Genomic DNA, 15,108 nt, shown 5'->3' with positions numbered 1-15,108 from the left:
TACTGGCTAAAAAACTTTCAAAATCTAAAGGAACTCAAACAGATTTGTATCAGAATTCGAAGATATCAGGACTCCAAATATGCTCCTTAGTTATTTTAAACGCAAACATTGCATTCCAGTGGGGTTTTTACGATACTCGAGGCATTTTACAGAGTTTGTGCTTCGATAAACCTGTGAAAGGGTCTTTTCTTTGAAGAACAATTGTGAATTCCCTTGGGACGTAAAGAGAACCTATCAAAATTCATAATTGATTAGCTTAAGTGTCTGAAGTGTGCACGATTCTCCTATCATATTTCATCTCTGTTGGGAAGCTCTGTTGACGAGTTGCTGCGTAGATACTCTCCAGTTTTATTAATCACCGAATAACAAGGCCTTCGTCGCTTTTTTTGAGAATTAAGAAGTATAAAATACAGGCAAGATTTTTAGATCCTCGAAGGATTACTCTCAAAGCCCGGCATCCGACGTAAACTGAAGAATCTGTTTACGTTTCTTTGACAGAACGAGCAAGACAACGTCAAACCATATGAACAGTTAAGTCGTTCTCAATCATTTAATTGGTTCTGAACTGTCTAACTAAGATATTCCTGGAAGGGTCGACTCAAGGCTGATGAACTAATTATCGAAGTTAGGAGTGTCCTTTACAAGACGACGCAAAGAAATTGCAGCATCGGACGTAACCATGGCCTCCAGATGGAACCCGACACGAGATGCCGATGGTCTTAAGTATACTGTTTCAATCAATGATAAAAACTCCTAAATCCTTAACAGTAAAACCTTGGATTCTTACTCCGTAAAAGCTATTTGTTCCACTGTTGTTGTTGGGCTAACAAGTTCTAAGATTCTTCCATCGAACCGGTAGGTGTCTTTGTACTAATTAAAACGTGTCTTGGATAATTAATCATTAATATTAAAGATTATGAAGCCTTCATTAACGACTTGGGTTAGAAATCTTGGTGTATCAAACATGAATTTTTGTGTGATTTGTGATTTTAAGAATGTTTTCTTTGCGAGTGATTGGTTTGTGGTTGCGTATGGCCTTTCGTATAAAACCTTACTTGCCTCATCTCCAAATTCCATGATTTTCACCATTTCAAGTAACAGTCTTTCATACTGAAGTTTTCCACCATCGATCCTTATACCAGCTCTAAAAAATTCAATCTATTGAATCAGATAGCGTTACTGGTCTTCCACTGCACCTTTTTATTCAATGCTAGCAACAGTTTTCATATTTTACCATTAGGACTGTCACGTTCGCAGTTACGTGAAGGAATTTGATCAAGTTACCACTACATCTAGTAAGCACTACAGAAAATCATGGCGTACGAGAAGTCTGTTATAAATATCGATATCAACTTTGAAAATGAACCTTTCATGGCAAGTAAGCCTCAGAGACCAATAGTACAGAAAAAAGTCCCTAAAGATCGGATCACGGCTATACAGCCCAGTACTGATGCTGAGAGGACTTCTTATGAAATCGAGAAAAGAGTTTCTGAGGTGCAGAAGTTTCGGCGAGAGAGCCAGAGTGCTGTGTTGGCGCCTTTGTTGGTCAAGGCGTTGATCAAGAAGACTTACGACAGGCTTGATAGAATACAGGTAATATAACATGTTTTATCATTACCATAAGCATCATCATCATCATCATCATCATCATCATCATCACTATCGGTAACATTATCATCGCTGATCACCACCATACATCAACACCAGCAATAGCAGCAGCAGCATCAACGCCATTACAGTATCAGCCAACATCATCATCACTGATTATCACCATCAGCAGTAACAGCAGCATCAGCAGCAGCATTATTAAGGTGACATCACACCATCATCAGTATCGACAGTATCAATAAGGGGTTTTGGTGGACGTCAATCAATTTGTTTTCATTTTCAAGGGCACGTATACGGAAGGCCTAGTTTATTGACGTCCACAAAAACCTTCTGTTAAGGTTTCTGTACATGCAACAAGAAAGTAAGAAATTAAATGAAAATTTTATTGTTTTTGTAGGAACGAAGCGTAAGCGCTCTCGGGGTAAGTAAGTTGATAAAATCAGTAATCATTGATCGCTTTTCTAAGACAAAAAAAAGTTGCGGTCCGAGAATGAAACCTTGTGGCACACCTTGATTTTGTTTTCCTAGCAAAAAGAGAGATAGAGAGAAAGGAAACGATATAGGATTTACGAATTTCTTGTTAGGTTTCGATGTTGTTATCAAAAGGTTGTGGCCGGGTCTGAGAGTGGAACCTTGTGTGGCAATACCTTTTTAATTTATGCATGAAAAGAATAAAAACAATTACTAATTTTATTTGAAAAAGGAAAGTCATCTATCAGCTTCTGACGGACATCTAAACATTCATATATCATCAGCTTCGTCTTTGCCGATATTTCGTTAATTGACGTTGCGGTCCGAGAATGGAACTGTGTGGAACACCTCAGTCTTTTTAATGCAACTAGCATGAGAGGAAATACGAAATACGTTTAGTTAGTTAATTTCTGAAAGACAAAAAGTCTTCAGCATAAGCTTCTTCTTTGGAGATATTTGTTTTATCATAACGTTGTGGTCCGAAAGTGGAACCTTGGGGAACACCAAAAGATGATAACAAAAGAGATTGCGCTCAATTTCAGTACAGAAGTTTTACGAGATCCTAAGCATTGCTGTTTTTCACGTTATCAGTACCGCTTAATACTAAGTCTTAGATATTTCGTTGAATTAAGCATTCAGCTCACTTGTTATCAGTGCACACCATAACAAACAAGAACACCAGGTCATGAAGGCCGTCAGTGTCTCTGTCTTACATCTAGCTATATATTGATTCAGTAATGACTTCAAAGCAATAATTAAAAGGTATATATACTCGTGGCTATACTCTATGTACACTAAAGGTCTGATGCGTTTATATTAAAACGTTAATGTGACATCGGAACATCTCGCGTTCTAGTCCGGAAAGAAACGACAGCAAGCTAAAAGGCCAATGCATCATGTTCTGTTGTCTCGTCAACCAATCATCGTAAAGTTCCCAATCTATCTGTCAACAGTTCTAGCCTAAATGCCGTAGCGGTTTTACTTTGGGGTCGTCTTCGCAGACAGGTGAATGGCAAACGTTAATAATGTCGGTCGTTAGGCAATACTAACATGCACTAATGACTCTTAAAGACCTTAAATACTTTGCAAATCTGAAAAGCGATTCAATTTTTTCTCAGTTTCAAAAACATTTGATAGTTCTATGCTGAACTTGATAACGCAGTTGATATAAATGTTCTTTTGTTTGATAGTTCCTTTTCGAAAGAATTATCCAGAGTATCATTTCAAATTTAGGTTATCTGACTTTGAAAAGAAAAAAATAATACGAAATAGTTTCCATCCGGTCGAGTTAAACGTTCGTGATTGGAGACCTCATCATTTGTCACGTAGACCATTCTCCAATCTTCTAGCTATTAGGACTTTGAATTGAATATTTACAATGAGATTAAACGGGGTCTTAAAACCGACTGTAGTCAAGTAATCATTTAGAAAAAGATTGCTTGAAGAGCTAGTTTGACAAGAAATAATTTAGTCGATTGAAAGATGTACAGTGAACATGAAAATTATTTTCTACAAAGGCGGAAAGTTAGTCAGTTTGATTCAGTTAGGCGAGAAATGAGACAAAGAAGAAGAGCGGCTGTTTGCTTCGAGAAAAGTAAGATAAGATACAGAAAGGTAAGAATTTGAAAAAATATATGAAAGAATGATTTAAAATCTACTGATTACTAGAACTTATATATACTTTTTGGAGCTTTGCTCTTTTGTCGCAAAGATATATAGCCGGTTCATGAGTAGAAAAATCAAAATTATAAGTAGTAAAAGGATATCAATGTGCCTAGCTTGCAAAGCAATTTAAAACGTTCAAAATGTTGCTTCGTAAACTTTGATTTTTTTTCTTTCTAAACTTGAAACTTTTTCAAGAAATAAAATTGGAAGCCTATATTTTTGAGGAAAGAAATTTCTAAAAAACTTATACTGGTGAGTTAGTTGTCACTAACCGTGAATCGTGATTAGAAGTTTGACTTCTCTAACTCGTCTTTAATCCTTAAGAAAATATCGAGTGATATAGAGAACACGTTTGAGAAGCCATTTGTATGACAACATGAAAACTGACCCATGTTTGTTTGCGACTACGCGGTTTAGCTAAAACTTGTCGAAAATTTCGGTCATATTAACTACAATTTGTTATATAAAAAAGAAACCTTTTTGCCTTTTTTAGAAAGTTAAAATCAAAGGAGTGAAGGGATTCTTTACTTTTCAACATGTTTTTTTTAGAAAGCAAGAAAAATGCTATAAAGAGGGAAGTTTTTTATAGATTCTTGTCGAAAGTTCTAGAATTACTGTGGGAAGTTGCACAAGTTGTTCTACAATCCATTAGTTCACTTGTTTTTTTCAAGCAGCCGGAGACAGCCAGCGTTTTACCAACTAAGCTGAATCGCTAGTCATAGACCTCAATATATATACATGCTGTTCTGAATTCTGTTCATTAGTGAGACCTATTATCCTTCGCAGTCGGTGACTTTCTCTCTATTTCATTAAAGATTTTTTTCATTCATTTTCCTTGAGTTCAGCTGTGTAAACTTTAGCTCCTAAAAGTTATTTACTTTACAAAATTCATTTCTCAGTCAAAAACCAAGGTCGTTATCCAAGAAGATTTTTATCAACTTCAAAACGTCAAGACTCGACATTTTCTTGGCTTTTTTTCTGATGAAAATGACTTCACGACTCTGACTCCACCCAAGCTGCTAAAAGATAAAGAACTCAAAAACGAACTCCATGCAATAAAATAAGATAAAATATAAAATGTGTTAATTGTGTGTTTAAGTGTGAAAACTTCTAAAGCCCTTGAAATTTGGTGTGAAATTATTAAATCATTGCATAAATGAAATCTAATTTGTATTGTTTACTAATTACTATTCGATAATTATTGAGAAAATGCAAATTTTAACTGTGTAAAGCCCCACGACTCTTAGTGATTATTGTGTCATTTTTTGGCTTGTATATATATCCTGCCTCTAGTTTATTCTCTTGTCTGTTTAGTCAAATTACCCTGTTTCCAAGTTCTTTAGGAGATATTTTCTATGGACAAACGTTATTTAAAGAAAGCAAACTTTCGTTACATTTCTCGACAGCCTTATGAGAAGTTCCAGTGGGCAACAAAAGTCGTTCATGTTCTTGTTTCATCCTGCATGAGATGGCGAAGGTAAGAAAATTTTTAACATTTTCAATATATCCGGAAGCATACACTAATTTACTCAAAGATATTGTAACAAAAAACAAGATTCGTATTATTCTCATAAAATGCTTTCAATTTCCGGCAGTCCCGTGTATTTTTTGAGCCGTTTATTTGTCAGTAAAGTCTGGTCTTACAATCTCCGTACAAATATGTAAGGATATGTGATCCAGAATGCAGGAATATTTGACAAGGTTTTGATACTTTAAAGCTAAAATATATGGATAATATGGCAGTGGGGAATTATTTTCCCTTGATACGATTAACATTTTCGAGGCTTATCCAGAAATTTGGGTTTATTTTCATTGGCAAGAAGGCTCGAAAAGTAAACCCTATAGTCTTAAAAAAGACACTTTTGTACTGCTTTATATTTTATTAAGTAAACAGTTCAGCTAAATTGTCAAGTGTATTGATTCTCAGTTGATATTCGCGGTAGCAGAATAAACAGAAAGCGCTATGAACCAAAACCGATTTCTTTTTAAAAGAAAATAAAGAAAATGATATCGTATGATAAAATTATTGAAGAGTAATCTAAATACTGTAAAGTCGATAAAAAAAAGAGATGATGAAAAATTTCGAAATCTCCGGAAGGAAACATTAATTTACTCAAAGATATTGTAACGAAAAACAACTTTGTGTTTTTCGCCTGGAGCTCGGAATTTTTATCCGAGAAAAATATGCTTGGAGAAACACATCTTTAATAACTATACAAGCAGCGAAATAACACTTTTAAACTTTGTGTATCTCGCGAAAGGTAAGTCGTAGGAAAACTGCAAAAAAATATAAAGATAAACATGTTTTTGACGAAAAAGGAAATGGTTTCTGATTCCTAAATGAATATAATGTTATTTTCCGGAGTATTTTAAATGATAGGTTTTGTTATTACCATGGTAATGCGTAAAAAAATATGCGGTATTTTCAGAAACTGAAACTATATGAGATAATTAAGTGGAAATTACCTCGAGGGGGGAAATTAAGAAAATCATCTGGAAACAGCTTTATAATATGGATTATAATATGGATTATTCATTGTATGTTCAGTCTTCGGTTTATAGCAAACATTTGTTATTTAAGTTTTTTCCCGATATCTACAATTTTTAACAAAGTCCAGTACTTCTCAGTAAACCAACCACAGGGATCCCGTCCTGATCATGGCCCATATTTGTCTCAAATACGATTAAATAAAAAAATTTAAAAAAAGAAAGAAATCCATCTATGTAACCCAAGTAAAAAAAGACATAAATAAGAATAATACCTTGAAAAATTATGTAAAAAAGCTATAAAAGAGTGTTATCCCAGAACGGAGAGATTGCTACATCGGTCTTCCTGTGGTAAAGCTAGTAAATAAATTTTCTAACAGCAACGTTTAGTTTTGGGTTTTACAAACATGATTATAATGCTAAATTCAAAGCAAAACTAACTGTTAAAATACTACCGGCACTTGAAGAAAGGGTTATATTTTCTTTCTTCAGGTACAAGGCAACTGAGAATTCAAAGAAAAATCCAGAACGTGGAAGTCATGGCACCCCAAAGAGAAAACACAGTGGTATTGGCTTTGAATCCAAGACATTTAAAGAAAAAAGCAAGGTAGACTTAATAGTTATTCAATAATTTCATACCTGAAGACCAAGAACCTGATGTTGTCAATCGCAAACTTACAAATGTTCGGCGCCATTGGAGCTGTCGAGCTGTCGGCTGAACATAAAGTCTTCTGGACCGTTATCATGCAGGTTTTGTACCTTCGGAAGGCTTTATTATGCAGTAAAAAGTCTTCCTGATAAAGTCACCATAAAAATCCAACTTTGAATGAACCAAATCGTTGCAAAAGCAGGTTTTTCGATCAATGAAAAGACTAGCATTCGCGATTCTTGTTGTAACTATGTTCGACCAAGTTTTATTCCACAGGTATCTCATTTGGTGTTTGGATGGGATGGGATGTGCTGACAAAGGTGACCCAAATTCCTTTTTTTTTTTTTTTTTTTTTTTCCTTTTCTCTCTAATTTAAGATTTCCGAAGAACTGAGAGAAATTTTAACGTCAGTTCCAAGAGTACGATCCACGGAACAGCTCAAGAAGGTACGATTGAATGAAAAATGGAAGAAATCGATAGATGGACGGGGGAAAATCAGATTTTTCTCATGAGGTTTTTCTTTGTTCGTTTAGGTTCAAAGGCTATGCCGCAGTACTCGAGCCTTTATGATTTTCCCTCTAGAACGTGAAATGGATCTGGCACGCAATGTAGGATACGAAAGGTACTGACGTAAAACTCTTATCAGTCTTTTTTAGTGGCTTCGTCACTGAAACCCTATTTCCTAAGATTGTTTACTATTGATAACTGAACACTTTTTCACGTGACTATTGTGTTGCACGAATGCGCAGGTATGATAACGGTAGAGTCATCGCATGTCAAGGGCGTCCACCAGAACGGTTCTACTACGTGCTGTCTGGAAGAAGTAAGTCTATATACTCACTAGATACTTTTGACAAAAATAGTCTTGGGGGGGGGGGGGGGAGGGGTTAGGTTCTCCTCGTTATGTTGGGTCAGTTAGCATGGTAACATCCCATTCTCGATCCCTCACTAAATCAGAGTGTAACGACCACCTTATAGATGTCATTGGGAACCCTGTGACATTAGTACCGAGAGAAGTCTGGACTCGCACTCGTTCCAGGATCATCAGATGGAGGAAAAAGATATGCATTTTTTTACTTTTGTTTTTAGTATTCCTCTTTCCAAGCTACGTTTTTTCATGTTTTAAAGAGTAGTTCTTTTGCGTTTGCGCATTAAGGGTTTGTTTTGTTCTTTCTCGTGTCTTAGTCAGTAAGATATGCACGTACGAATTGGCAGCCGGAGTAACGAAGATGTCGTATGGCGAACTGATGCAAGGAACCACCACAGATGTAAGTATAAATATTGCACCCATATTATATAAACATGGTTATATTAAAGGTATTCTAAGGTATATGCTGTTATTAATCGTTGTATTGAAGGCTAGATTCATAGGTGACTCTCTTCTATCTCAACGTCATCTGCATCATCATCATCATCATCATCAACAACAACAACAACAACAACTTCTTCACCACCACATCATCACCATCATTATCAACATCACCACCGCCATCATCATCACCACCATCATCACTATCACCACCACCGTCACAATCACTACCATCATTATCATCATCATCATCATCGCCTTCATCATCACCATCACCACCATCATCACTATCACCACCACCGTCACAATCACCACCATCATTATCACCACAATCATCGTCATCATCACCAGCCACTCTCCTCTCGCTATATACAAATTACAGAGTCATCATCAAAAATCCACAGACTAGTAGTATTCAGTATCACAGTATTACCATGCCACGTGATACCATTTGAAACTGATCAACATTTATTTTCTCCCCCAGCCTCACGAGTTATATGAAGGCACCTTAAGGAATTACTCGTTGACGTGTAAAGGATCTGTAGAAGTCTTAGTCCTTGACAGAGAGGTAATTACCTTGACCTAAATTATTAGTAAACTATTATCAATAGTCATTAATAACGTCTAATAATAAATTCCAGGATTTTGTTGATCTCATGACCACCAATCCAGACCAGGGTCTTCCTATAGACTTCTTGAGGTAAGTTATCGTCAGACGAGGTAAAAATGAATTGTCTGGGGGGGGGGGGGGGGGGAGGGCTTAGGAGAGGGGTTGGGAGGGAAGGGTTGATTTTGGAAATCAAATACAGTACAACTTAGAAATGAGTCCTGATCTTGTGAAAGTAGTGAACGAATTTTTATAAACTGTCTGTTGCTCATCTGTTTAGAGATCAAAAATATATATTCTTTAATTTAAATTACACTTTTTCTTTTTAATTTACAGATCTATCGAGTTGTTTCGATCTTTTCCTGTAGAAAAATTCAAGGAAGATAAAGATTCCATAACAACAAAAGTACTTCGCGTAAGTAGTTATCTGCGTCACGTGATGTACTGCCCGTCAAGTGCGTTGCGCAAACCCTCCACATACAAAGTGTTATTGCTACAAACGGTTCGTTTTCTTTTTCTTCAGGCGAGATTCTGTAATTGTGAAGGACAGCAGTGAAAGCCCTTATTTTTACATTATAAAATCAGTAAGTGATTCCTAAAATACGAGTGTATTTTTTTATGTTTTTTATATGATGATGATACATGGTAATGTGGATGATGATGATGTTGATATTGATATTTAATGATGAGGTTGATCATGTGATGATGCATGATGCATGATGCTGGTGTCGTTGATGGGATTGATGATGGTGGTGATTAAGATTGATATGATTATTGTTGATTGAACAGGGTCGTTGTAAAGTGGTCCGACAGCAAGAAGTATTAGATGTAACGAAATCCTCCAAGTTACCGAGCATAATAAAAGTCATCAAACCACCGTCACGTAAGTCAAGTTTACCCTAAAACTCCCAAGATGATTGGTCACAGCACATCATTATTATCATTGTTTTCATTACTACGCGCTAGTCGAGATAGCATGAGTTGCGAAAGTGACTCAGCTGATGAAAATCTTTGAATCTCATTATTTGCTCCAAATGGTGCTCAAACACTGACCACCATTTGCTGTCAGCCAAAAAGAATTATATTGAAAACCTGTGATTCAGCTGATGAACATTCCGCACGAGACAGGAAATGACGTCAAGTGAAACCCAGTAATAGACTATTATTAGCGCAAAACAAACAAATTGTTCGACCCGTACTCTAACGTAGTCTCCTAAGCAGCCGCTATTAGTGTCGTCACGCAACGCTCACTCCCCTAAGGAAGTGAGCGTTGTGTGACGACACCAATAGCGGCTGTGTAGGAGACCAACTCTAACGGTGCTCTAAATAATCGCCTTCAAATTCCCCATCTCACCTGGTTTATTCTTTTTCATTTTACGACCATGCAATACAGGGACATCTCCAGGAAAGAATCCAACAAGCCTCTTAGAGGTTAGTACGGTTCATTTCAACAGATATTTGCAAATAATTCCTGATGATTAATATTAAAGTTTATTCGTCGTTTCTTTAGCTGACCAAAACCATATCTGGATCCAAGGATGCTATTCTCGAAGAAGCGAAGATGCGACAACGCAGTAAGTATTTTTATTTGGCTTCATTCAATCTTGTATTTCTTGCGTAATTCCAACATAAGGGACATGGTTTACCTTCAAATCTTATCGGATACCCTATGGGCTGATCCAGTCAAAGACAGGACACGGCTAACTTATAAATCGAACCCTGATACAATCTCTGGGCTGATCAAAGACAAGGCATGCTTACTCACAGATCGTAGGGCACGGCTAACTCAGTTACAATTTGAAATTAGCATGTTAGATTTTTCGGGGGGAGGAAAACCGGAGAACCTGGAGAAAAACCCTAGAATCAAGGGATAGAGACCTATACAAACTCTACTCACATGTATGATGCTGAGTCTAGGAATCGAATCTAAGAAACCAGAGGTGAGAGGCGAGTTCACTACTACAGCTACATTCAGTCTACCAATACAATAATGATTTCGTTCATTTTGAAAATCTCGCACTATTTGATTGCTATTATTTTTTCAGAAAAACGAAGCAAATCCCAACCAAGAGTAGACGAGGATGGAATAATTACAGAAAACGACGAACAGAAAATACACAGAAATCCAGACGATTACTACACGCAGCTACTCGGGCCAGCATGTGAGACAGATCTCTTCAAGAGAACTTCAGAATTGGATCTTATTAGACGAGCAGCGGAAAATGACAAGACTAAAATGACTAAATGTTCAGATCCGATGAATGTTACACCGACAAGAAGAGCGTTGTTACAGATCGCTGTCCTCAAACCTGGAGATTTGTTTGTAAGTATAGCTATTTCGAAAAAAATTGAAGGTTTCGTTGCATGTTGTATGTCGTGTTGCATAGCAAGCCCGAATTGCTCTATGGAAGATGTGAAAGCCATCAACCATGATTTGCCAGTCTATAGCTTAACACTTATCTACTCTCTGATTTTATTCCAGGGTCTGGAGTCAATGATGCCCAAAGTTGCAAACAAAATAAGTTCTGAGGTAAGGATACATTCAACTTATGGTCTGCAAAGCATTCCCAAGAGCGGTGATTTTGGTGATATTAACAATAGAAGCTGAGAAATATATTGTTAAATACCATCAATGGCTGCGGTGACGTAACGCGCAAACGAAGTATAGAACGAAAGAGAGGAGAGAGGGAATGAAGTTGCGCGCGCGAAGCAAAAACGTTTTTAAATGCAATCGAATTTGTTTTCGTTATAGATTATCCAAGAAAAAGCTGATCCTTCGGCAAAAAATATTATACTGGTATGTAGAATAGTCCAGTTATAATGGTATTCTGAGTAAATGTGTTTTGTTCATGTGTTTGAACGATTATTATGGCATCAAAACAGCGCTATATGCGGCTGGCACTCAATGTTGCCGCAGGCTTCCCATTTTTAAATTCTAAATCAACAAAGCACTGATTATAGCATAATATGGCTTGATATGGGGTTCCGCATTCAATGTCGCTGCAGATAGCCCGAGCACGCGCAGATGCAGTTTTTTTCATTTTTTTCCTTTCTCATTCCAGATAAGCGAAGGAGCTGAATGCGTGATGATTAACAAAAGGTTCTTTCTTCTGAACGCTAGCATTACGACTCTCGTCCAGCTAAAAGCATTGGTACGTAAGTTTACATGTATTGGATGGAGGGAAATAAAGGCACAATATCATAATGTTGCAGTTAAATTTAAGTGGACAAACTATTTCTCAAGGTTGCACACTTTGGGCACTTATTCAAGTTCATGCGTAATCCAGCAAATTTTGATGATTTTCATTGATATTGTTTTCATAGCGAGAAGAGTACATCTCAGTAGAGCAAGCCCGGCACCAAATTCAAAGTCAACAAGCATGGAACATGTACAAAACTGATATCATCAAAACTCTGGCTTACAAACCCAAGCGAGAAAGAAGATGACATTCAGCTTTCATTCTCTATATTCACGTCCAGGTAAGGAACTATACAATCTCCCTCCAGAGCCGTTACGTTATTTCTATATTGGACTCTATAATGATGCATACGAAAAATGCGCATGTGCACTTTGCCTTCTTATTGGGCAGCCTCACTCTCGAGCCCTACTGCGCATGCTCAACAAAGCAACATTTCTTTGAACATGCGCAGTAAAATGATAAGGCTCTGGGATTGAGGGCGGGGCAGCCTAGTTCAGAGCTCAAACCCACTTTTATCTCCAACGACGAAGGAAAAAATGTTTTCAGTTTTTTGACCAGTAATTTTCCACCGAAGCATTTCGCCTATACTTCTATTATCTTGAGTATGTTTTTATTCATCAAATGCAGCTTTGATCTACCTAAGTTGTTTTATTTAACATACATAATCGTCATGACAACATTGAGCTCCATTAAAGGTATCTTTTGTATTATATGATTTACTTTGGTTGGGCTTCCTGTGCCAGTTATTCTCCTACCACAGGGGGCCCACTCTCAAAAGGTCTTAACTCTTTAAAGATAAATGAGGTTACGATATTTTATACAAAATTGACAGTCGTCATAGTAACATCCATAGATCTATACCAAGGTACCTTTACTTTGTGGTGTACTCACGCTATCTGTGTTTGTTTCAACAGGCAGTTCCCGTCGGTTCTTTCGCTTGTATAACGTCCATACAACCACAAGAGCGACGAGAAGAACCACGCATACTACCGCGATACCAATAACCAGCGGGTTCACAAGACCCTGATTGTCTTTATTCAAAGAATCGTTCGTTTTGGCCAGGCGGCCCGTCGACTTCGTTTCGTCCATCGATTCGTAAATCAATCGTATCATCTTCATATTTGTTCCTGTTCCAACTCCTAACGAGGCACCATCGCTCTCTTGCCTGCGCACGCGCATACCTTTTCTATATGACTGATGACTACTACCAACGTGTTGCGCAGGCTCAGAACCATGGAGATCGAAATCCGTTTGATCAATCACGTGATAAGTAAGCGGGGAATCAAGAGTATCACGTGGGATTCTTTGTTTCTTGCGAGGATGAGAGCTGACTGAATACACCGCGTGCATGAACCACTTCTGTGGTCGTGGGACCTTGAAAATCAATAATTATCAATAAATAAGGTGGAAAGGAAGAAATATTCTTCAGTTGTTTCTGAGACGTTTTCTCGAGAGTTTTGAATACAAATTGGACCGTTTGAATAACGGAGGCCAAAACACTGAACTATTAGCCATATTCTGAGGTGGATGGAAAACTGGATCGAGTTGGCAGTGCAGTGCATTGCGGAGCTTTTTTAGAAGACATATTTCCAAGATGGCGTGTAACAGCCCCACAATGCACTGCAGTGCCGACTCGACCCAGTCTTACTCCTAATCTCAGAATGGCTAATAGTTTATTCAGACTAACGTTAAAAAAATGTTGGAAATTCTAAAAATACAAATACATTTTTTTTTTCAATAAAAGAAAACATTTTAACGAGAGATTTCCTAGTATTTTATATTTACCTCAAAGAGCGGAGCAGAATTCAATGTGAAGCCATCTGCATCTGATCGTTGTGCTAGTTCAATAGCTTCAGCATCGTCTGACACAAATTTGGCGTTAAAAGCTGCTTTACCGAGTTTACTGGACACTGAGCTTGGTGACTCTCTGTCCTGTAGGAATAAGAGAGAAATATACTGTAATCTGTAGGATAATGCGTTTTCAAGTGACGTCAAAGCGACCATGTCCGGGAATTAAATTTTTTATGCAAAAACTGTGCAGAAAGTTTTTATTGTTTGGTACACCAAATATATGACTGCCATGTCGCGTAATGAAAACGCTCTATTGATCAGACTCGTACCTAGTCTTCACTTAGGTTTTTTCCTTGTATCTGCAATGGATTATGGGAAGTCACTAAGACCTAGATATACGTACCAAGACTTTAATACGATGTACTAGATAATGTGAGTCTTCAAGGCACCCAAACTGTTTTTTCACCGGGTCGTAAGAAGGTGTGTATTCCCCCTCACTACTGCAGAGGAACACCTTCTCTGTGAAGACTTGATACCCAGACTCCACACCACTATTCCTTCTTCCTTGATCCAGCATGATACGACCATAGATCTTAGAGTCTTGAACAAAAAAATCTTTATTCAATCAACATGAAAGTCTTTATATTTAGGAAAGCCCCCAATAAATCCCATGATGCATCACATAACAGACAGTTATGACACCACTGAGCTGAAGCCCCCAATATATCCCATGATGCATCACATAACAGACAGTTATTATGACACTACTGAACGAACATTAAGATATGTATAGTAGATATATATACCTCGAGAGAAAGCAGTATCCAGTTCCCTCTCGCTGGCATTCAGTACTTTGCCGGTCAGCCATAAGCTTTTCTCACTCATCAGATCGAAGTTGACGGAGAGGGTGAAGCGCGCAGGGACTGGGTCGGGAATCTGCTGGAACCTGATTGGTAGATTGAAAGTGATTGGTTCCTTGGGATTGCAGACCAATGGCTTCGAGTAAACTGTGTCCTGTGAAAAGGGAAATGTTTACTAACCTAAACTACTTTGCCTCTCGATAATTGGTTAGATTTTAATACGTCACAGAACAATAACCAATATGACTTCACTTACTATGCTAGCAACGCATGGTATTAGTTTAATGTAGTATGACCCAGTGTAGTCCTTTGCAGAGTAGTCTGACGTAAACTGCCATCGCTGGACTGGGTTATCGTATGACTGCTGACTCGACAGAAGTGTGAGGGTAAAGGTCAGCTGGGGGTGATCACGTGATATGATCATGGCCGTGAAATCTACAAAAAAAGATTGAAAAATTAAA

General features: G+C 37.6%; 2 protein-coding genes across 2 annotated transcripts in view; one reads left to right on the top strand and one right to left on the bottom strand.

The window, feature by feature from the left end:
• The first annotated feature begins 312 nt into the window (after positions 1 to 312).
• LOC116308808 (uncharacterized) lies at positions 313 to 13,757 on the top strand. The gene is made up of 22 exons (XM_089038899.1): positions 313 to 855; positions 1,241 to 1,593; positions 2,006 to 2,029; positions 5,151 to 5,221; positions 6,724 to 6,838; positions 7,258 to 7,326; positions 7,414 to 7,502; positions 7,630 to 7,703; positions 8,066 to 8,148; positions 8,674 to 8,757; positions 8,831 to 8,889; positions 9,133 to 9,202; positions 9,312 to 9,380; positions 9,586 to 9,679; positions 10,190 to 10,227; positions 10,307 to 10,370; positions 10,842 to 11,119; positions 11,279 to 11,326; positions 11,549 to 11,593; positions 11,859 to 11,948; positions 12,121 to 12,276; positions 12,911 to 13,757. The coding sequence occupies exons 2-21, from the start codon at positions 1,315 to 1,317 to the stop codon at positions 12,241 to 12,243; spliced, it is 1,866 nt and encodes a 621-aa protein (XP_088895025.1). The 5' UTR covers positions 313 to 855; positions 1,241 to 1,314; the 3' UTR covers positions 12,244 to 12,276; positions 12,911 to 13,757.
• Positions 12,624 to 15,108, bottom strand: part of LOC116308789 (FRAS1-related extracellular matrix protein 2) — a 16,721-nt gene continuing 14,236 nt past the window's right edge. The window contains 5 exon segments of the mRNA XM_089038898.1: positions 12,624 to 13,370; positions 13,782 to 13,928; positions 14,191 to 14,387; positions 14,594 to 14,801; positions 14,904 to 15,082. Of these exon segments, the coding sequence (XP_088895024.1) occupies positions 12,852 to 13,370; positions 13,782 to 13,928; positions 14,191 to 14,387; positions 14,594 to 14,801; positions 14,904 to 15,082 (1,250 nt within the window). The 3' untranslated portion in view covers positions 12,624 to 12,851.

Source organism: Actinia tenebrosa, unplaced genomic scaffold (assembly GCF_029948245.1).
Source record: "Actinia tenebrosa isolate PJP-AT-01 unplaced genomic scaffold, QUT_ActTen_1.0 PGA_scaffold6__47_contigs__length_16458017, whole genome shotgun sequence".
Lineage (NCBI taxonomy): Eukaryota > Metazoa > Cnidaria > Anthozoa > Actiniaria > Actiniidae > Actinia > Actinia tenebrosa.
This window is presented reverse-complemented; position numbering and strand designations above follow the sequence as displayed.